Source organism: Acanthopagrus latus, chromosome 4, assembly GCF_904848185.1.
Source record: "Acanthopagrus latus isolate v.2019 chromosome 4, fAcaLat1.1, whole genome shotgun sequence".
Taxonomy (NCBI): Eukaryota; Metazoa; Chordata; class Actinopteri; order Spariformes; family Sparidae; genus Acanthopagrus; species Acanthopagrus latus.
Window position 1 is genome coordinate 30628525 of NC_051042.1, and position 23297 is coordinate 30651821.

Below are 23297 nucleotides of genomic sequence, written 5' to 3' on the forward strand. Positions count from 1 at the left end.
GATATACAGTGATTTATATGTATGCAGTGTGTATTTGCAGCTATCTGCTTATTTTTACTATTTAATGTTTAATGTTAATTCAATTCAATCTTATGTTGTCATTTAAAAAGTGTTAAACATCTGGCCAGTCAAATCTGACTTTTGGGCAGCTATGGACCAGAAAAGAACCCCAGACTATCAGCAACACTACAATTATACATCATATCTGCCTTAATTTGATATATGATTTGCGGGAACTGACCCTTTAACGTATGCATAGAATCCCATGTTTGTATGAAGATAAAAAAAACAAACAATATTTGATTAAAAACTTGTGCAAGTCACCACAACTTTTACACGCTTGACAAACCTGTATCAACAGCAGACTGCCTCTGATGAGGACGGAGAGCCTCGTACAGACTTTTTTTTTCTCTCTCCTCATTCGTTAGCATGTGGCCCTTACAAGAAAACGAGGGTGGAGCTCAGGAAATAACAGCTGACCCTCTCTGCTCTCCCCTTCCCCTCATATTCACTCACACTGGAAACACCTCACAGATAAAGGCCTGTATCACCACACGCGTCTGTGTGTGTTTTACCTGCCCACCACACACACACACAAGGTGTTTTCTTGTGTCCTGATCCTTGTTCACTAAACTGTGTGCACGCTGACCTCACACACACACACATGCACACATTCACTACTAACAACACACAGACTGCCCTCCTGGTTGTGTTTCCTCTTCCTTAGCTTCGGAGCGGTTCCTCATTATGAAGACACAATGGGAAGCAGCGTCTGCCTGGGCCAATAGTGCTCAGCATAAATAATGCAAGGTCAATGTCTCTCCTCTCTCCTTTCTCTCCCTTGTCCCCAGGGGAGGGGGTGGGATCTAAAGCTCTGACACACCAGCAGGTCCCTTTCAGCCCATTTATAAGCTCTCTATCCTCTCAACTTCCCCTCTTTGGTCTTCTTCTCATCTCTCCTCTCTGCTCCTCTCTTTTTCTGTCCATCTCCCGACATCTCTTCTCTTCATGCCTTCTTTGCTCTTTTTCTCCTGCCACACTTTGTCCCCCCCGTCTTTTCTCCTCCTTCGGCCTCGTCTTTTCATTTTTTCCTTTCCCCTGTAACCCTTGAACTTCTTTCTCGCACTCTCCGTCCTCGTCCCTGTCCAATTGACCTCGTGCCTTCTCTTTGCGCACTCTTTTCACTTTGTCTCCCTCCTCCTATTCACCACGTCCACCTTCCCTCCACTCCATCTGTTTCTCTCTCTTGATTACTCTTTGCTCTCCTTGTTTTCACATAAGTACATCTTGAAAAGTGGAGGGGAGAAGAGGAGGAGGAGGATGGGGAGGAGGAGGAGGAGGAGAAGGCGGGGGGTGAAAACAAGGCTCCCTAGAGCCAGAGGGACAGCTTATCCTTATCAGGCTTCAACCTGCTTATTAGATCCTCCAGGACACGCCACGCTCTTCACTTAAACAACACCACCTACCCCCTCCTCCATCTCTCTCTCTCCTCTTCTATTCTCTCTTTCTCCCCCCCATCAAAGGCTTTAATGGTGCGTCTCACATCTCACGGAGCTGCGGGAGATAGCAGGTGAAAATGGGGCCTCAGCCTGCAACAGCGCTGTCGCATTGTCTCTCTATTGTTTATGAAATCATGAGTCTGGAAGTCAAAGTGTGAAATATCTCTAATTGACATCATCATTACCAATCAATTTGAGTCACCTCAGCACCAGCAGCCTCACAGGTCCACCTCTATCTCTTAGTATCTGCCTCGCATTGTACGGCACCTATGTGAGGGTTCAGAGGATGGAGGGGAAAAAAGACGAAGGAAAAAGCCAGCGCATGGTCTCCCAGCACTCGTTTTCTTCTTCTCCCCCACCGCAGGTCAAAGACAGCCAGGCCAGGAAGCCCCATCCTGCCCCTCAACCATCTGCCGTGCCCCAGGAGCTGCCAGGATCTACCCCCACAGAGCCTGTGAGCAGCAGCCCCCACCCACCCAGCATCCAGCACCCAGCACCCAGTCGCAGGAGGAAGCAGCCTGTCAGAGGGGATCTGCGTTTTTAGAGAGGCAGGGACCGGAAAGCTCTGTACTTTACAGTTCAAACACAGCAACGCATACGAGTAAGCAGACACCTTATCCGGAGATATTGTTGCGACGGTTGTCCCCAGTCAGCGGCGAGCAAATGACGAGTGTAATTTTTGCACCGACGTCAGAGCCAGGCGAGAGGACTGCTTATCTTGATATGTGCGTGGGTCTGCGCCATCCAGAGGCAAGAATAGATGAGGAGCACATGGTGAGTGTTTCTTGGAGGCCACAGGCAGCCCTCCTGCTGCCTGCCCTCAAAACCCATAGAGACTTAGTTGAATGCCAGACCTCCATGTGGAGTCTTAAGATAGACCCACTCAGGCAGCAACAGCACAGGGTATCATATCTCTGAGATCCTTACCAAAGACAAGACCCCAACAAAGCGCCCTTGCGGAGATTTACACCAGCCACTCGACCAACGTAGAGGGGCCCGACTGCGGACATACACTTGCACGCCATCTGATTAGTGACATCCATCATATCCTGACGAGGGGGACTCCCTCTGAAAATAAATGTATATTTAGGAGCCGTGCTGTGAGGAAGGGGGGTTGCGGGATCTTGTTACGACAGCCACTCCAGAGGCTAAAATTAATGGCTCTTAGGCCGTCAACCGGAGTGACACCCAAGCCCTCGGAGAGCTATCAGCGAGCAGCAGCGGAGAATTCCGCAGCTCGCCGCCACGTCCACACCAATTCTCACCACCATGTCGAAAGCGTCTTAACAGCTGTCACTCACGGGGCAAGGCATGATGGGAGGTATGGGGTATCCACACATGCTAATTTGAGCTAACGGCGTGGCATCATCGTTACCGAGCAGTTTTGACAGCATCTTACGTCATGTAATAGCGATGCGAGACAAAGATAGTAATGATGATAATCATTAATTATTGTAATTACACCCCCTTATTTCTGATCCCTTGGGAGAAAATTACACTGAATTTGTAATATGATCAAACAACTTCAGCCTCTGACAGGACTTTTTTTTTTTTTTTTTTTTTTTCAAAAGCAGACAGGAGGGAACACGATCTTTCAAGTGGGAAACTCTGTTCTTTGGGAATAAACACTTTTACAGTCATAATAGACTACAGCCGAGAGGTAAAACAGGCCCGTGATCTTTTCTGAAAGGTGATCTTTTAACTCTGGCCAAGAGTTGAGGAGTGATATATTGCCTCCATGTGGATTTTATTTCAGCCTTAAGTACGGTCAGCACCTGAGTTTTGTATCTTAAGAATACTTTTTTACACTTTTGTTTGTATTTTATTTAACTTTTATTATTATCATTGTGATTTTTAAGAGAGTCCTGTCCAAGAACGTACTACATAGAACAAATTACTGAGTCAAGAAAAATATCATAAACATTCATAGACATTCATAACATCTACAAACAGATGTCCCTGCTTCCAAGTCATTGTTATGAATATTTGTAAAATTACAATTGCAGATGAATTGAACAGCAGGGGAGTCTGACATGACATGTTACACCACACACAGGCCAAACATAAAGCTCCTGCACAACAATGTATTGTGTGCTATACAAAAGTGTCCCACACAGACCAGCAGTGTTGGGAAACACAGGCTGATGGGTCCTTAGCCGGAAAAAAAAAGGGTGAAATGAGTGTGCTGTGCTCTCGAGGGATTTCTCCCTATTGATCACAAAAGAAATCATCACCACACCCGGAGGTGAGCCGAGATAACGACTGGATTCAATAACACAACCCACTCACACAAACTATCTCTCTCAGGCACACATACATCACTCGTTTCAACCACACACATATATCTAATGTCTCTCTATAGTCCTCTCTCCTCCTCACACACACACACACACACACACACACACACACACACACACACACACACTGATGCCGCTGTAGGTGCAATAGACTCGCACCATCAGATAGTGTTAAATGAGGAGCTAATGACAGCTGACAGGAGACAGACCAATTAAACCTCATCAATTCCTGCCTAGCCTCCCCGAGCTGCCAGCAAACACCCCAATCAACAACTTGATCAGTCATAGGTGACACCGCAACAAAATGGCCACACAAAATCACCTCACAAGCGTGGCAGACTTAGAGTCCCCCCCCCCACACCTGAGCGGGGGGGTCATCAGATGAACCTGGTTTTACGGCTCATAAAGGTCCAGTGGATCCAGTGGAGCTGATCCAGTCCTGAGTTGAGGGAATGTTATCTTATTTGGAAAAATGTAACTACAAAATTCTGAAAGGTCATATTGGTGACATTTCCATGTAGACAAATCAATATTTTAAAAAAACAATCTCTAGAGGTTGTAGAAAGGTATTTTCCTCAAACATGATTATGATTGTAAATTAATAATTCTAAAAATGTTGCCAGGTCAAAAATGATTGTTCTGTCTATCTCTGTGTGAGAAGTATTATGCTGTTGGTATCACCTGGTGTCTGTGTTTCACCAGCGATCAAGATTCAACGTTACCTAGCGTAAGCAGCGCTAATGTGAGCTAGTATTAAGTTAAAGTTAAGTTAAACATTCGCTCGATGCAGTTAGCGACGTTAGCTAGTGCACCAAACCACTGACTGACAGATGATTGTGCAGTGTCGTAATAATAACACATTTATTAAATACATTAAAATCATTATAGAAAGAACAAATATTTAAATGTAAAGACATTATTAAAAATGTCATTTTGCAAACGACACCTTCATTATAGCCCATAGAGACATTGTGTAAACATTTCTAATGCTGAAAAGTGAGAAATAGGGGAGTGAATTTAGGAGAGGAAAGGTGGAATACAGTCAAAAAGACTCAATTTGTGCGATGTTTTCTCCGACCACGCTGGAAATAAACATGTTTATAGCGGTTTGGAACAGCCACACTTGAAGCCTGCCGTCATAGAGAGGGGCTAGACATGATTAATCATGTAAATACAGGGATAACGGCACACACTTTCGGAAAGTCCTCCCTGGACGTTGTTCATAGTGTTTCGATTGTGTGTACATATGACAGAAACGTGCCAGAAATCGCTGTGTAAAGAATGAAAAAGGGGAAGCTTGAGAGAAAGGCTCAGACTCAGCTTACCTTCTCACTTCTGATTCAGGATTTTTGGAAAGTTACAGAATCAGTCTGATGTGGCAGTTTCCAGTTTTGTGGCAGATTCCAGCTTCAGACACTGTTCGACATGGGACAAGGACTTCAAGTGGAGCTCAGCCACGTCTAAATCTCCGGTAGATGTGTGTCAACATTCATCAGAGTGCCGTACAGGTCATCCTCCCTGCCTCCCACTCTGTTCTGTGTTTTGGTGTCTGGTCAGCGTTCAGATTCATGGATGTATCGCTCAAACTAGACTTCATGAATTGAGTTTTATTTCCATCATCCATTTCTTCAGCTTTTTTGTCTGAAAACCACCTTCAATTTCATTCACAATCTCAAAAGATGTAGATTTTAATAAAGCATTTCTGCCTTTTTTCTGAGTTTCTAAAATCCAAACATAAAAAACAAGCAACTTAAATCACATTTGGATGATTATACTGCCACAGTCGGGCCCCTAAATACAAAAAACTGTCCCCACCAAACACAAAATGGTGGCCCCGCTGTGCACCAAACTGTGTCTGATGTGCCCACTCCTGACAAGTGGGCCTCCAAAGGACAATAAATCTGGGCCTTTTGATCACAACATATGAGCTCTAGCTGTCACAACTCTGACCACAAAAGTGAGCACCAGATACATCCACGGCCCCTTGAGGTGGATCCGGCATATTTCCCCTCCTGCATTGGAAATCAATGAGCAGCAAATTATTTATGGAAAATATACGCTGTGTTGAATTACTGACGCTGGAGACTGCAGGGATTTATACAGGAGCCCGACCACACAAATCATGCATAGCCCGCACCTGCAAAGTGACAGGTGACTCACTCTGAGGCGTGACAGATATGGATGTGTGAGTCTGTGTGTGGCTGTCCGTGTATATTGAAATGCAGCTTCCATTCATAACTTAATTTCCTCCCCTTGGCTCCGAACAATAACAAGAAAAACTTGAGCAAAATCTATTACAATGGCCCTTTGTTTTCCTTAAACTCTCCTGTGGCCACTGCAGCTCCCTGAAAGATGTGTTATCTGCCTCTGTTGACCCACTTAGGCCACTGTTGATATATGTATTGATTGTATCTGCTGTGGCTGTCACAACAGAGGGTCACGATAAGCAGGGATGGAACAGGCCAATCAAGGCACGTACTGTATCTCAGCGGATATGAACACCTTCGGATGAACGCCTATTTTCAGCGCTTACATGTTGATAAAGTCGAAATCGGGTCAGGAGAACTTATTTTGAGCGTGTTTTACAGGGTCTCAGCGATATGTTGGAAAACACATAGCAAACTTTCAGGTCAGAACTGTGAGAGACGGAGGTTAAGACGGACAGGAGCACGGGCCAGAGGGCAGAGTGGCCTGTACAGGCTGATTTACGACATGCAAGGTGGAGGGCGCAGGATGCCCTGCTCTCTCTGATCACAGCTTCCGTTTCAGCCCTCCTTTTTTTTCACTTCTTCTGCTGTTGGGACGCCTCCGTCCCACAGGCTAAAACACATCCTTATACTTTCCCCCTCCCCTCCTTTCAGCCTGCTCCCCACCCAGCACCCGCTGCCTTGCTTGGAACTACATTTATCATGTTCTCACGTTATAAATCACTGTGCCTAAAGTGGGTCTGATAACTGTAGCATCCCTGTCAAATGGCTGCTCTCCTAACGTGCCTGCCAGACAGCCCCGCATGCCTTCGGACCACCATGAACGTCCGCAGTCTCCCTTAGCAGCGGTACCGCCGGGATACAGCGGGAGCATTTGCGTTTGCTACTAATTCAGCTGTTCGCATAACTGGCTCTCGCAGATTTGACAGTCTCTCCACACAGTAAAATATGAAGGGAGAGCCCCCGAAAGCCCCCACAGGCCCCCCGACAATGCGGTACATTGTCAAAACAGACTTTCGGCCACTGCACAATAATCATTTCCAATTTCCCTCAGTCAGTCAAGATTGAAGAGGAACTGTGGAAACACAACAATTACCCTTCCCATTGTGGGAAATCTATGTGACAAGTACATAGACATGTTTGTTGAAACCTGCCTGGAAAATCAGTGTTTATTCAACAGACTCCAGTGGCAAAAAAGCAGACACAAGTTTACTAATTTACAGCGGACTGATGTCAGGCTAACTGCAGGGTACTGCGGCTCTCTAAATAAATAACAGCAAATAAATATGGTAATGAAAGATCTGCAGCTAGCAGCAATATTGAAAGCATGTGCTCGCTGTGTACGGAGCACTAATTCTTTTTAACTTCCTCCTTTAATGTAAAGATCAGCAGGTTTTCCCTCTTAAAGGTAAAAAAAAAAATGTGGCCAAACTCTCACAGTACTTAAATGCACAGGTATAAAAATAGTAAAGGCGCAAGTGTTGCTGCTCCGTGAATTATGAGTGTAAAGATCACTGGCTGAAGCCCGGACTACACAAACAGGATGTGTCATGGAGGACACATGGGGGTCCTCCAGCCTGGGGATCTTCCTCCTCACAGCTTCTGTAGGCAGATTTATCATCCAGAGGTTAAGGGTGGGACACCAGCAGAGGAGAGGTGGCCTCGGTGTGGGAGGAGTGTGGGGGGCAGGCAAGTTTGCTTTTACATGTTTTCTTTTCTCCCCTTTGAAAAACAAGGGGATTTGCAGGTTGCTTACCGAGGGCCCGAGTCCATAAAGCTTGCGAGGAGAGAGCTGCAGCCACATGTCTGAGGAGTAATGCGATCCCAAGGGGCTGACCGCTGTTAACTTTTATTACTGTAAATACTCTCTGTTCGCTTCTGTCCTGTCTCGCACAACCCCTGGCTACTTTTATGTGCGGCTTGTGTTTGATTAACCTCCGCGATACACTCAAGGCCCATTTGTACGCACCCAGTATACACATAAACGTGTACGAAATGCAGCGCCGTAAAAAAAAATAGGTATAAGCTCGTAGACGGACAGACATAAATATGGTGTTGGTAAAGGTTACAAAAACACAAGTCCTGTATCAACAGCGTTCCGTTTGTTAGATCGCTAACACGGAAACCTGCGGCTGTATATAATGTCGCTGCACAGAGCGGAGACGGGCGGGAAAAAGCCACATGATTAATCACTTGTGCAAACGTGAAAAAAAGTAAAAACTCTGTAACATAAAAAAGACACAATGTACGCTAATATATGCGCATGCGACCGCACTGAAAAATAATCCACTAATTGAAGCCTTTGTTTAACAGAAGCTTCTGGAAGTTTATTTATGGAGAGCCTGTTTGATAGCAGGCGATGTACATGCAGACAGACAGTCAGACAGACAGACAGGGCTGTGTGGGGGGGATCAGTGAGGTAGAGAGCCCTGATTGATAAACTCCCTATCTGGCTATTTACGATCTGGCTGCAGAAGAGGCAGGCTTCGCCAGACAGAAAAGCAATTAATCTGCAAACGAGCTGGGGAACAGCCGGCCTGAGCATTGGAGCCTCCTACCAGCGTCGCTCTGGAGGGGAGATAAGGCTGCAGACGGCTATTTATTGTACATTTTAATTAAGTGCTTGTTAACGCTAGTTATCTTAACAGTCACAAAATTACCGTTGTAATGCATTTAGTTTGAGGAAAAATGGAGAGGGCTGGAGCACTTTATGAAAGCTGGCACAGCTTGCCTTCATTTGAAATCACAGGATAAATTCAGAGGAGGCGGATGCCACAATGATCTAAGCTCAGGCACTAATGGTTATTTAATATGGCCATCAGCGGTCCCAAGTCCCCAGCATACGGCTCTCGCACAATAGCCTCCAAACCCTCTTTAACACTTATTTGAGATGACAGGAAAAATGAAACCGTTTGTGCTTTCAATGGAAAAGCAATCATTGGTACATTATACTCCGCTTGCCCTATCATGCTAATGCCGGGTAAAAATGTCACCAAATGTATTTAAAGGGCTGATGGAGTGTTGCCGTTTGATTCCTGCTGCCTGCCTGATTAATAAAAACCTTCAATTTGTATGTAAATGCAACCTGGGGCTCATATCATCTGCACACCTGCACCTGGAGAAAAATAATAAACTCAAGTTTAATGTGGCAATTATGAGAGTTTATGGGGATTGTGGGGAAAGAGGGCGGCGGAGGAGAGGCTGGGCTTGATGAGAGGGCTCTCAGAGGGGGAGTGGGCCGACCCGGACCAGCCCCGCTACAGGAATGACCTGATGCACAAATATAACCCCGGCTCGCGGAGCTCACTGCGACATGCACACCGCCACAACACAGGCTGGGAGCTGAAATGAAGGGAGTTCGCTGATGTTGTGTCAGAAACAATTATTGATCCGTTTGCGTTATCATCAGCTACTGTAAAATGGATCGCTACGACATTTAAACGACTAAGCACAATATTTTATTTGCTTTAATTGTGTGATGATAAAGAATTAGAGTACTTGTGATACTGTTTTTCTTTCCTTGACGTTTGTGTTGACTGCTCAGCTCAGCTCACAGTATCACGGTTCTGTCTGTGCGGTCTTGTAAGCACTTGCATTGTGTCAACAGAATTATAATCATGTCACAACGCTTAGCATTTAAAAGAAACATGCGTGGGCCTATTATCACGCGGCATGTAAATGCTATTGACCTTACGTCAAGCCGGCCATGCCCACTTTTACCCCCGGCGATTGATTTGTGTATTTGTGCGTTCTTACATTACACATTCTCAGCCTCACACCCGACTTCCTCCCAGAACAAAGTGAGAGTGTATTGACTAAATGTGAGAGGAGTGAAGATTACAGAGCAAAGATTAAAGGCGGGCTGCTGTTGACTGAGCTTGCCGGGGTGGCAGCGTGCAGCTTTCACCCACACACTGGGACTTTGAAGCCCCGGCACTATCCTCCCTCCTTTCGCCGGGCTCGGCGCTAACGTGTCTCACCTTGCCCAACTGTAACCTGTCAAGATCAGCACTCCTCGAGCAGGAAGACAGAGGAGGAAGGAGAGGACCCGCTGAATATTTTGACACAGCTCAACAGAGATTGGACCAAAACAACAACAGTGGCGCAGTCGCAAACTGATGCAACGATCAGACAGGTGGAGAAGGAAACAGAGGGGGGAAAAAAGGAGGCTGAAATTACGTGCTAGGTGTAGTGTTTATCAAAAAAAAAGTGAATATTTATTAACTGCCCTTTCCATAGACAATTCGTGAATGCATTATACAAGGCCTGGTGTGGGGTGCCGCAGCTCTGCAGCAACCTCACCGCCATTGAAGACGTGCGATAACAAACCGCACGCAGCACACAAAGTGACAAAGACGGTGCGAGAAAAGAAAGAGAAGGCGAATATATAGTGATTTGGAAGAGTGTCAAAAACTTCTGTGGTCTGTATTATGTGGGTGAGTAGACTGGAGCGATGCGGTGAGACGGTGATAATAGTTATCTGCCGAGATGATCTGCTCGGGCATGATAATAGCGCTACAGTAGTGTGACTGTGAATCAGTACCTTGATAGAGCAGGAGATGTGGGCCCTTCTCTCTCAACTCGGCGTAGAAAGAAAAATCCCCACCTGCCTAATGGCTTTAGACAGCAGCCATTCGGCCCTGCTAATCTTCCGTCTCTCTGAAAATAACTTTTTGTGCTGTATGAAGATTGGATTTTACAGATCACAACGGCAAGGCAATGCATTCACTCAGCTGTACTTCTCATGAGAAACGTATCGTGATCTCTAATAATATTCTGTATATGGCTTCAGCCAAGCGCTACCTTTAAATGCGATGCCGTATTAATATTAATATTTATGGACTGTGGAGGAGCGCAAGCCGTCTGAGGGGTACGGGCAGAACAAACTTCCATTAATTCCTATGGAGGGGAAAGTCCAAATTAATTCCTATTCACATTTTAATGCCTTTATGCTAATGTAGGTTCAGAGGGAAAGGACGGTGAACCCACAGGAGGAGGGGGGGGTTAAAGTTGACTTCTGCACCTGAGAAATCTCTCTTCACGTAGGGAAATTGGCTAAAAGCCTGAGCTTATACAGCAGCCACCATTTACAGAGTACACTCTCAGAACCAGGCCCGTATTAGATTCCAGTGTGTTCAAAGATTGCAGCTGCTCTTTAATGCTCATGTGTAACTGCATTAATTTTTCAACACTTATGCATTTTCTCTATCAAATCTTAAACGTCCCTCGGTGTTGGTAAAATGATCTGCAGTTCTACGGTTTAAATTCAACTTTGAATTTACAGTGTTTCGGTTGTTTTTGCAATTATTTCTATCATCTATCATTATTATGAAGTCAGTGCTGACCACTTCTAAAGGAGTCCATCATCAAAACCAAAAGTGTGTGTGTGTGTGTGTGTGTGTGTGTGCGCGCACAGCAAAAACACATATTTCTTGCCTCGTCTGTCAAATTGTTAATCCATCTAGATTTTTTTTGGTGTGAAATGCCAAGTTTTGGAGATAGTGGCAATAGATTTGTCTGCTTTCTCTTGAATTCAGTGGAACGAGATGGCAATGTTAGCAATGTTTCTTTGCAGAAATCAAGACCCAATTACTCAAGATATTCCACTGACCTTGTTTGTGAGCAGTTTAATGCGGGAGCTATTTACTTTTCAACCAAACTACACCTTCTAACTCTATCCTTGTGCTGTCAGGAGCATGGAGCTACTCGTGGATGAGAGGTTTGTGTCCACGACAGCCCAGGATGTAAACATTAATGGCATCCTCCTCAGCTAAGATGTAAAGTTAGCTAGCTTAGCATGCTCTCATCCCCACAGATGGCATGCTAAAACTGATGACAACCTAAAACTGATCACAACCAGGGCTGTCATAATTTAAGTAACTAGGTCATGAGACTTTATATTTTTGGTTGCTTTGAGCACCAAAACAAACATTTTTAAGATATGGCAGACAACTGTACAGCCGATATCTTCAAAACTCAGTAACTCACAGCAACACAATCTATATGAATAAATACTACCGGTGAGAGGGAAAATATGTGTTTTTTTATTTTGGATGAACTGTCCCTTTTAAGGTTGGAAAATTGGGATATTTTTTTCCACCTGATTGGTATTTTCTCCCATGTGTTGCTGCATCTGACCGTCAGAGTTAGCAGTTAGCATGGAGAGCACAGTGTTGTTCTCTCCAACTGGAAACTGAGACCAAAAGTATCCTTAAAATTAGAAAGCACCTGTCCTAACAAATGATGTCTGATGCAGAAAACAACTGCTGGACCACATCTGCCTTCATCTTCATCCGATTCCGGAATTCCAACACCTCCAGTCGACTCCCCCTTCTGTCCCACGGGGAACATCCGAGTCTATCCATTCTGGTTTGTCTGGACTGGTTAATGTGGAGCTGAGCTGAGGCAAACACAAATAGATTGCACTGGTAGCAATTGTGCCCCCCTCCTCCCCACTGTGTTACAGCTGTTATCATTACATATTTACTTGGAGGACAAGCGCGTGCTCCCCCCAGATAGGTCCCTATCAGTACATGTCTATGTTGTGACACCTGGAGGGTAATTGTCATTAATTGCACTCATTTGGGCGGCAGGTCAGGGCAACTGAAGCGCAGGTGTTTGGGACAAACCATGATTATTCCCATCCAAAGAGCGGGAGGCTGGGAAAAAGAATGATTTTGCCATTGTGGAAGGCCCCCCACACATAACGACTGTCCATTTTTCTGGTTTTATCACGTATTAGTGGGTAATTGGGGCTCGAGAAAAAAAAAAAAAAAAAAAAAAAAAAACGAGGAAGAATGTCATCATCATTATTCCCTCCTTTCCTCCATTTCCTCCATTCATAGAGGAGATGGAGCACTCTATCAGTTTAAAATGGGCAAAATCTAAAACACTAAGATGACTGCACACTGTAAGAAATTTCCCTTCAAATTTACAGTAACTTACTGGCAACAATTAGCCAGAAAGTTACTGTAAATATTTTTTACAGTAGAGGTACAGTACTTCCATTCACAGTACTGATGGATATACTGTAAAGTCAAAACCAATGAAATACTGTGAATTCAGTTTTTTTTTACAGTATTGTTTGTTTAACTGTAGAATAAATATCAATGAAATACTGTGAATTCAGTTTTTTTTTTACAGTATTGTTTGTTTAACTGTAGGATAAATATCAATGAAATACTGTGAATTCAGTTTTTTTTTTACAGTATTGTTTGTTTAACTGTAGAATAAATATCAATGAAATACTGTGAATTCAGTTTTTTTTTTCAGTATTGTTTGTTTAACTGTAGAATAAATATCAGTGAAATACTGTGAATTCAGTTATTTTACACAGTATTTGTCCTTTAACCATAGAATAAATATCAATTTAATATTGTGATTTTAATTGCATTTACAGTGCTGGTTTATTTACCGTATAAATAAAAACAGTTAGGCACTGCTATTTTCTTTTTTTTTTTAATGGTAATGTTTAAGGCAATAGCGTACCATTAACAGTAGGTAACATTTAATCACTGAAAATTCAGTTTCTCATTGTACAATTTAAATACTGTATCACTGATTGAATATTAGCCATCATTAATAGGATCATCCATTTTCTAAAACAATTCAATTAATTGCAGAAAACAAGGAAATTGTTAACACCATTATTTATTTAACATTTGGTGAAAAGGAATAGAACTGTGACACTGATAAGTGCTGTATGGCAAATGAAACAACTTGCTTCACAATTATATATTTTTTTTTAAAACACAAGGGTAATATAATCTAAAATAGTGAATATTTGCATGAACAATACAACAGGGCACTATAAAATTTGTAAAATACAACATTTCAAATAGAAAATACAAAAACATGGTGGGGAAAGAACAAAGAAGGGAAGACCTCTCATTCCCCTACCAGCCACAAATGGTCCAAGGCCTCAAGGCTCCAAGTTGAAGCCCTGAAATTAAAGAAGAAGAATACACATTAACAAATATATTCATTACAATAACTTTAATTAATGTAATTCCTCACATATGTGATGAGGGTCTAAGATGTTGGTGTTGTGTTTAAAAAAAGGCTAAATATCAGAACCTCACCTGCATCTAGTCAGTAAGCCAATCAAACTCTGTGAACTCCCTGATGAAGGAGATTACATTGGGGTTCATATATGCATTCTTCCGCTTCACCACTCTCCCAGTCCTCCGGCTTATTTGCTCCTTGGCTGTGCATTTCGTGGAGTCCGGATTAATTCTGACTAAAAACCTATGAAAATGAGTGTAGGAGTAAGGGGTATGACAATATGTACATGTTAACGAGTAACTGGTTAGCAAATCACACAAGCCCTGCGTTCAAGTTCTGCGTTCTGCATTCTGCGTTCAAGTTTTAAGGAGGCTTCAACCTACACTATTTACATACTCAAGATCAATAACATTTTCAAGAAGGAACGTGATTTTGAGCAGCTTTTCAAATTTGCTTTTACGTTTCAATCTTTACAATCATCTATTCAAGATAATAATACCTCTGAACAAACTCCAATGTGGTGTTGGCTTCCACCTGATACTCGAGGTTGAAGACATAGTAGCAGGCGAAGAGAGCAGCCAAGGCAGTGGTAAAGTCAGTGAGGTGAGCAGCAGTTGGGATTACAACCCTCCCCTCAATTGACAGCATCCATTTTTGGGCACTCAGGATTGTCTCTCCTTAGGAAGAGTCAGACATTACAAAAATTATACATCATAGCAATACATTCTAGAAATGATTAGCTCCCCATGAATGACAGTAAAAACAGAGGGAGCACACAAATCTTCCAAGCAGCGCGTAAAACGGATAAATGGAGCCGATACAGTAACTGGGTTGGAGAAAGATAAAAAGTGACATGCATAGCAAGCAATCTAAACTAGCAATAACGACAGCAGAGATGGCTACTAGGGATGAGCAAATACAGCATTATCTGTTCAATAGGGCTGAACGATCTATCGTTTTAGATCGAAAATCGCGATCTCAGACACAACGATTTTGGGATCATCAAAAGCCTCGGTTTTCTGCAGCGCTCCTTTTACATGTCGTATTCCTGAAATTGCTGCTAAACTGACCAATCAGAAGTGCGCCGGGACAGGTTACGTATCCTCGAATCACCAAACAGAAGCGACTTGCCGCGGGTGGGCAGGTCACATGGGCTCCAATCACCAATCAGAAGCGCACACTGCGCGTAGTCACGTGACTCCACTACTGCCTGCCAGTGTTTGGAAATGGCTTCGACGGAGCCACAAACGCTTTTAACATGGTAACATTACTGAATCTCTGCCGCTCTGCCTCCGCGCGCGTGCGTGCTCATCGGGAACCGGAGCGGCCGTCGTGCGGCACGGCTCGTGTTCTGGCACGGCTGCCGGTCCTCCGCGCGTTCTGTGTGAACCGTCACATAGGTTAACACGGGCGCCGATCTGAAACTCAGTGCGCGGCGCTTCCGCGCGCGGCGTGTCCTGTGTGAAGCAGGCGTGAGTGGCCGCCTCTACTGGAAATACAACAAATATGTACCGGCACTTGAGAGTTCACCAAGCCAGTTTGCATGACGTGTGCACAAAACAAAAGCCTGGGCAGCTAAACAAACAACAAGACTTATAACACTATATTTTTTTACAGAAGTGGAATATTTTGAGCCATTGATTACCTATTATTTTATGTTGAAGATGGGAAACGTTTACTGTTTGCTGTAAATAAAGTAGGTCTGCATTTGCCATCAATGTGAGTTTTGTTTTCATCTTACATTTTTATTTATTTATTTATTTTTTCAGTGCAAATGTTTTGCACTGAAACTTGATTTGGAAAAAAAATCGTGTAAGAAATATCGAAATCGCAATATCTGCCAGAAAAATCGCAATTCAATTTTTTCTGAAAATCGTTCAGCCCTACTGTTCAATCAACTAAATTTTCTATATCAGTACTTGGAATGGGGCTTAACCCAGAAGTAGGTAAGTAGTCAGGCAAGAAGACAGACAGACAGACAGACAGAACGTTATTCATCCCCAAAGCGAAATTCCAAAAACAAAACAAAAAAGTGGGTGTGGGTCTTACCGCAGACGTTGTCTTTTTAACCTGAAATTGATTTGGGTTGATGAAAAGTTTCTTTGTGTTGTTTACTAGAAAACTATTTACACATGAGCATCTGAATTTAGCCTCACAGTAAAATGCATAAGCCAGAGTTTTTGTACTCCATTTACCTTTATTTTTTTTTAACTTTTTATTTTCACTGTGTTAATTATGTGCATGCGTTCAGTTTTTAAAGTGACTGTGCTGTCCTTGCATTACAAGCTAGAAATTCTGACCTGTGCAGAGGCAATCAATGACTCAACACGAACTGCATTCACGAGTATTTCCAGCCTAAACTTTCTTTGCTTGTGCCCTCTATATTCAAAGGATTTGTTAACACTGAATATGAAACTTACCAAGCATGATGATCCTCGGTGTTATGGGGAGAGACAGGTGGGCCTCTGCGTCTGCAGGAGTGGTAGTCACCTATGAATGCCAGTGAAGATAAGAATTACTTTAAATGAACTAGACGCAGGGTTCCAAATTAGCTTTTTGACTCACCAGCCAAGTGGACTGGTAGATGAAAAAATCCACCAGCCAAATCATATTTTTTACCAGCCAAAATAATAAATTGCCTTTATGTGGTACATATATTTTTTTATTGATCACCTACAAGGCCCTCAACGGACTGGCACCCAGCTACATTCGGGACCTCCTCCATGACTACATCCCCAGCTGCTCCCTTAGATCCTCTGACCAGGGGCTCCTGGCAGTACCGCCAGTGCGGTTAAGCACTAAGGGTGGGCGGGCATTTGAGGTTGTGGCTCCCCGTCTGTGGAACTCTCTCCCTCAGGACATGAGAGAGGCCTCGTCTGTTGAGAGCTTCAGGAGACAGCTTAAGACTCACCTGTTCAGGAAAGCTTTTGTGCTCTAGACCGATATGTTACTTGACTCCTAACTTGTTCTTTCCCATTCTATTAGGTGCGGTGGTCCCCGTTTAATTAACCTTGTTTTTTCTCCTGACTAATTAACACATTCTTCTCCATTTCTTTAGGTGCAGCACTACTCTTTTTTTTTTTTTTATGCAGTTCCTAACTGTTATATACATTTACTTTAATTTTGCTTTGATTGTTATTTTCTCTTGACTTTACTTTTTACTAATATATCCTGTAAAGCGCTCTGTGCACTAGTGCTGAGAAGGGCGCTATACAAAAAAACTAGTTAAGTTAAGTTATATACATTAATTACCATAATTTCATTGAGGCAAAGTGTTATGTTGAATACAGGAATTCAACAGAAGTGTATATATTTAAAATGGAAAATTGCACCGTGTGGGTTATAATGTGAGGTGAGGTCTATCAATGAAAAAGTGCTCTATCACCAATAACATAAAGGTGCCCTTAAACAATACACCCGGCCTTAAACCCATTGTGTCAAAACTATTTACAAACAAACTACAAACTCCTAGGAAGACAGGATTGCCAGACGCAAACCTGCATTTACCTGACCAAGGACAAGATGCCATTGGAAGCTCGCCAGCCTGCAATACACTTTTGGGGGGGGGGGGTCATTCTGGTAGCAATAAGGGTGACAATTGTTGAAAACTGTAATGTTTAAGTAATTAAGGAACTTACATCAGCAAGGAGAAAAAGAGAATCCTCTTGCTCTTTGAAGTATGCCAACATCACAAGCATTGCTGCTAGGCCATCAGTTCCTTCTCGGTCCTTCTTTAGGGCTTCCTTCAAAACGGCTCTTACTTCCTTCTTCCACCTTGTAATCTGACTACTGAAGAAATCCAGAAGTCTTTTACCCTTTTTGTTCAAGTCTTCGTTCAGTCTTGTGTATAGTTCAACACTGGTGAGAGTGGTGAAGTGTGAGAATAAAAACTTCTGTGAAAAGAGAAATGGCCACTCTTTGCCTACATCCAGAATGCTTGGGGAAGGGTTTGCGTTGATGTATTCCCGCTGTTTGGCATAAGTGATTGCCATTAGGTCTTCTACCCTTCCTCTCTCAGCGCCCTTGAGTCCCTCTCGGTTGAATATATCCAACATCTCAAGCTTCTTTTCCTCTAATGATGCTGATGTTTCCCCTTCTGGATAGTCTTCTGGCTGCCAACGAACACACCCATAACTGTCACGTCTTGCGCATGTAGCTACTGGTGGCTGGTCGTCATCATCACCTTCCTCATCATCTCTCTGGGTGCGTTTGGGATTCCTCAGACGGGAAAGAGTGTTGCCTCGGTTCAAATACTCTACTCTGGTCTTGAGCTGATTTAAAACACTGAAATACCCACATCCAAGTAGCTCCCCCTCTTCATTTGTGTCTAAAAAGGTATTTGGATATTTTTGAGTGATGGCTTTTGCCACTACCACGCACTCGCTGCGAGTAGGGTTCAAGGAATGGTCTCTCATCGCATCAACAGTGACTCTTATCAAGTGTCGGCGGTCCTCCGGAGCTGGCTTCTCACCAGCATCAACTGCTCTTCTAAGACTTGGCCTCATTTTGTTCCATGGCACCTCAAAATTGTCCACCCATGCAGAATTGGGACTGATGGGTGATATGGGGCATGTGCTGGAAGAGGCAACTGGCAGTGGCTCAGGCAATGAAGAGCTCGGCTGGGTATCAACAGGACCTGCATTACACACATATAAGTAAAAGCACACAAAAGGTTGGGACCACTTTGATACCACAAAATATTCATATAATCTCATTAAGATATAGGACTGCAAGTACTTATTTTGATTATTGATTAATCTGTCAATCATTTTCTGCAAAACACTTGCATTCTGTGACATTTAAGTCACGAATTAATGAGCAAAAAACAAACAAAACTGCAGGAAAACAGTTTAATATGCTCTGACATTATGAAGTCATAAATCTGCAATGAAAGACCTCTCGTCTGGCACCATGTGGTTGCGCTCTGGCACCATTCGGTGTAAAGTAACGCATTGTATGAGGTGTTTTTTATGTCTGTGGCTGCAGCATGGGAGTTTGGCCCAAAAGAATTTCTCACTCTGTTAGACAATAAAGTTAATCTTGAATATCTCGAATCTTGAATCTAATAAAAATCAGAGAATTTGGACTTGTTTTTCTTTACAAAACGAATGATTGAATGATTGCTGATTAATTTAGTTATTGATTTAATTGTTGCAGCTCAACTAATGTGTTAAAGCAACTGTAACCTCACCTGCTTTCAAGGAATGAAGAATCTTTCTGCACTGAATGGGTGTGAGCAGATGTTTGAGGTCATCTTCTTGAATGAACTGCAGATCCTCTGGACCTTCAACACCTACTTTGGTCACCAACTCATTGACCAAAGTTTCAAGTTTTGCTTCATCTAGCTGTGGTAGCGCGGTCTGTATTGCCCTCTTAATGGAGTCCATTATTTGTTCTTCTGAAACACAGAATGATGCAGAGCAACGAGATTAAGACCAAACCTATTATATACAGAAAGAGGGTAATAATCTGCAAGCTTCTCTACAGTCAAACACTGATACTGTGCTTCTGAGTTGCTTTGTAAGCAATACACTCCAAGGTCCACAACAGGCACAGACTCATAATGCTGGACAACAAAATGCACATTTGACTCGTTTATCAGTATTAACAGTATTTTCCCAAATAGATAGGCTGTGTCATTTTGGTCCACTACGACAGTCATGCCTCTTTTGTACAGAGTGCCTTTGAAAGTGACAGAGGGTGTTTCAATAGTGTGTTCTGGGTGGAGACCCTTAAGACTGACAGCTCTCTGAATGCCAGTCTGGTACAGTTGGTCATCAAATTTACTTGGTTGGCCCATTTGCAGAGTTGGTGGAAATAAGCTACCAGCATGTAAATATGCTTGTAGCAACTGGTGTCTTTCTGCTAAGGTACTGCAAAGGTTCTTAAAGTTATGCAGTTTCCTTGCACATTGCTTAAAATATGAGTGCTTGCTTTCGAAGCGCAATGTCCACAACCTAATGAGGGGACCAAACCGAAGAATGAGTTCTGGGTAGTGGATAAGATAGTGGTGCTTGGCTTTTAGTGTCTTTTCTGGGAATGTGGCTGCTCTTAGCTGGATGTATTCCTCAATAAGAATCTTCAGATATGCAACTTGGTTGGTATGGATCTTTGGCGCACATATCAAATCCACAATTTCTCTGAGCTTTAAACACAACTGCCACACATCGTCATCAAGTGGATTTTTTATTCTGTCTCCAACCAGAATAGGGAGGAGACGTAAGAGGCACCAGTTTTGAGCAGCATGCCCTCCCAGCTTTTCACCATCAGTTTTGACCTCACATGGCTTGTTATTTGCATCACTGCCTAGGTATGTGAACTGTGAAATAGTCCGATTCAGTTGACCATAAGTGAAGTGTTTGCCCACTGTCACTAAGTGTTTAATGTATATTGCAAGATCAACTGACACAATCCCTTCAAACAGATCATGACCCAGACATGGTGGGAGTCCTGGCTGGCAAACATGATAATATTTCAACTGATTGAAAATCGAGTCAAACTTTATTCCACTGCTCATTTCCTGCTTTGAGGCTACCCGTGCTACACTGTTTTTGTAACTCTCTATAGTTCTTTTAGGACCAGATTTGGTGGGATCTGTTTGAAAAGATTCTCTGTCTATGACACAGTACCGGCAAAAATGTCTGCTTTTACTAAAGTTTTCAGTAAATCCACCAATACAGTGTGACCCCAGATTATCTCCAGTAATGGCAATCACAGTGCCTTTTACCTTCTCCCCATCACCATATTCAATTCCATTTTCCTCCATTTGTTTTAAGTCACTAACTAAAGTGGAGAACACTTTTTCTTGTCCAAAAAATTGGAAATCCTCCTCTCTGCACAACATAACAAGTTGCATTGGATCAATGGAAGACCTGTTGTGTGGTGCAATCTCCCCAAGTGTCATGTACATAGCCAATATTTTGTGTTTTTTTCTGCCTGAGCCCAGTGGGTTAACAACTTCAAATGAATCCTGATACAAGATAAGAGACAATGAAGATGGTGAATCTTGTAAAAGTATATTCTCTTTCATGTTCCTACCATCTCCCACGTCTTCCAGAACATCAGGAGTTTTTTCTGTGTCAGCTTTAGCTTGGGCATACTGCTCTTTAACAGAGCTCTGAGTGAGGAGTGATTTGAGTGTATCCTTGATGGGCACATAATGATAAAACCCCTCTTTGCCTTTAGCATTAATGCCCAAGTAAGTCTTAGCTGGCTCAACATAGTTAAATCTGCTCTTAAAGAAGGTTTTACGGGTTTGGTCAGTTCGAAACACTCCTTCGTTGTACATTTTCAGAAGGTTATCTTTTGAGAGATCATCAAGAAGCCTCTTAATGTCACTTTCAGGCACATCCAGCTTTGTTAACTCTTTATGCATCCTCGACATAAGATGAGCCACACCAGTGTTGTGCACCTCTTGTATCTCCTCAATTAACATCTGAATTGTACTGGCTGGTAACAGCATTTCAGCTTGCAGTCGGAGATAAAACATGGCCAGATTGTTCATAAAATCATCTATGTTCACTTCATCATTTGTGTTATCATCATCAAGGATTGTCTCAAAAGTGTGACCTAGTTCACAGTCCGATGACGTATTCATGCAGGCACTTGTGATAGTATCACTGGTAGAAGTTTGGCTCTTACATGAAGAACTAAAGACATTTTTGTGCTTCCGGTTCAAGTGTGAAGCAAAGGATGAACGGACATGAAAATACTTTGAACAGTTAGTATAGGGACATGACACTTTTTTGCCATCTTTAATATGCCAATTAAGATGTTCACATAAAGTTGAAAAATTTGCTGACACAAAGCAACAACCTTCAACAGTGCAAGCCAAATCAACTCCAGCAATTTCCCTTTCAAGTCCTGGTTTAGCTGTTCTCTTGTGAAAGCGGTACATGTGGCTTTGAACGGCGCCACGTGTTACAAAAGTGGCAAAGCATTCTGCTACCCCACATGGAAATCTAAAATTAGCTTGATTTCTGTGAATACTCAAATGGCGTATGAATGTAGGAATCGAAGCTGTGGCGAAATTACAGTGCTTGCATACATACTTCATTTTGGGTGGTAGGCTAACAGGTTACTTGCCTGATACCTGTAAAACGGCGGCACAGTGTGCTGTGGCGAAGTCCTCCCTCGTCCTCTGTCGTTGTCATCAAAATCCGCCGAAATCCTCGACGGCGATGAAACGAAAAGTGAAAAAAATCAACACACACGACGCAAAAGTACATAAACGCAAAAATAACTCAAGTTTGTGTCAGATAGCTGAGCAACTTGTGCCACTTACCGAAAATCTGAGTGTTGCTGAGGATGGACAGCAGACTTTTCCTTTTTTTCCCCAAAGTGCCAAGTTCCGTGTTCGCGCCGATTTTCCGTATTTGCGATGACGTAACTGGCCCACTGGCATAAGCACGACCGTTGAACTGTCTTGATCCTCATAGGTCGTTTATAGTCACGTGATTCTGACTCATTCTATGCACCCCACCCGCCCGCCGGCGGGCGATTTCAGATAAGCGACTATTTTCTACACTGCGCAGTGACGTATCTCGCTTCAGCTTTCATCATTACGGACATACTATACGTCGTTAGAAAGGGTAGAATCTCAGCAATTCATTCATCCAGTTGATTTTGCAGAAATCATGAGCACTAAACCATAAATCATTGATATTCAACAGCATGGTAAACGTGAGATACAAGAAACACACGGCGACTCCCTACATTTGACGCGGCCATAAAGCCGTAATATGTGTCCGATCCTCAATTATTTATATTCCAGTTGTCCGTAAGAATCCACTGATTCAAAAGCATCAAAATGGTTTCTCATAAAAGTATTCCAGCTTGTGAATATCGTCCTGTAAAGTCCATTTGTTTACCGTCTACAAACTTTGTTTGTCAAATAAAGTCCAGACTTCGCCGGTCGTATCTTTATTTTCTCTAGTTCCTGTATGGTGTTGTTGGGTATGCTTGTTTTCATCACTTTGCTGGCTACAAAATAAAAGTGTCCCCATCTTTCTCTGTTCAGTTTTCACCCCAGCACAGCCCGTGAAGTACATGGAGCGCTCCTTGTTTAAAGGGCCAATCGGCTTTGTTTACTGTTTTTTGCCGCCTTAGTACAGGCATAGCGTTTTGGCTATCAACATGTCAATCACTCAGGCTTCTAGCCAATTATTTTACCTTTCCAACGATGGTAGGCGTGCCCAGGTCCGTTGTGTACGAGCCTAGGAATATCGCTGCGTCTGGCAGCTAGCGGGCTAACTTTATGCTGCAGACACACTCGCAGCGTACATTTAAAT

The 23297-nt window shown here is 43.1% G+C and overlaps 1 protein-coding gene across 6 annotated transcripts; it reads right to left on the minus strand.

Moving 5' to 3' along the window:
* Positions 1-13635: 13635 nt before the first annotated feature.
* On the minus strand, positions 13636-22983 carry LOC119018572. 6 transcript variants are annotated; one of them, XR_005074790.1, is made up of 9 exons: positions 22100-22983; positions 19199-19405; positions 17646-18643; positions 17515-17561; positions 16428-16497; positions 16057-16077; positions 14507-14684; positions 14085-14250; positions 13636-13945 (listed from the first exon to the last, which is right to left on the minus strand). XR_005074790.1 is itself a non-coding variant. In XM_037096351.1 (8 exons), exons 2-7 carry the CDS (start codon positions 22158-22160, stop codon positions 14091-14093), a joined length of 1674 nt encoding a protein of 557 aa, XP_036952246.1. In that variant the 5' UTR covers positions 22161-22177; positions 22292-22864; the 3' UTR covers positions 13636-13945; positions 14085-14090. The 6 variants fall into 6 exon arrangements, 3 of the variants coding, with proteins under 3 accessions (XP_036952246.1, XP_036952247.1, XP_036952245.1); XR_005074789.1 differs by lacking the exon at positions 16057-16077 and having other exon boundaries at positions 22100-22982; XR_005074788.1 differs by lacking the exon at positions 17515-17561 and having other exon boundaries at positions 22100-22981.
* Between the last annotated feature and the right edge of the window lie 314 nt (positions 22984-23297).

Excerpts from the sequence above, each read along its gene's own strand:
- LOC119018572 (XM_037096350.1), bottom strand. The coding sequence starts at position 22,235 with ATGTACTTTTGCGTCGTGTGTGTTGATTTTTTTCACTTTTCGTTTCAT. Across the intron at positions 16,498-17,645 it reads CTCTTTTTCTCCTTGCTGAT|GTGACTACCACTCCTGCAGA; the intron begins GTAAGTTCCTTA and ends TGGCATTCATAG. Across the intron at positions 14,685-16,427 it reads ACCGAGGATCATCATGCTTG|GAGAGACAATCCTGAGTGCC; the intron begins GTAAGTTTCATA and ends ACTCTTCCTAAG.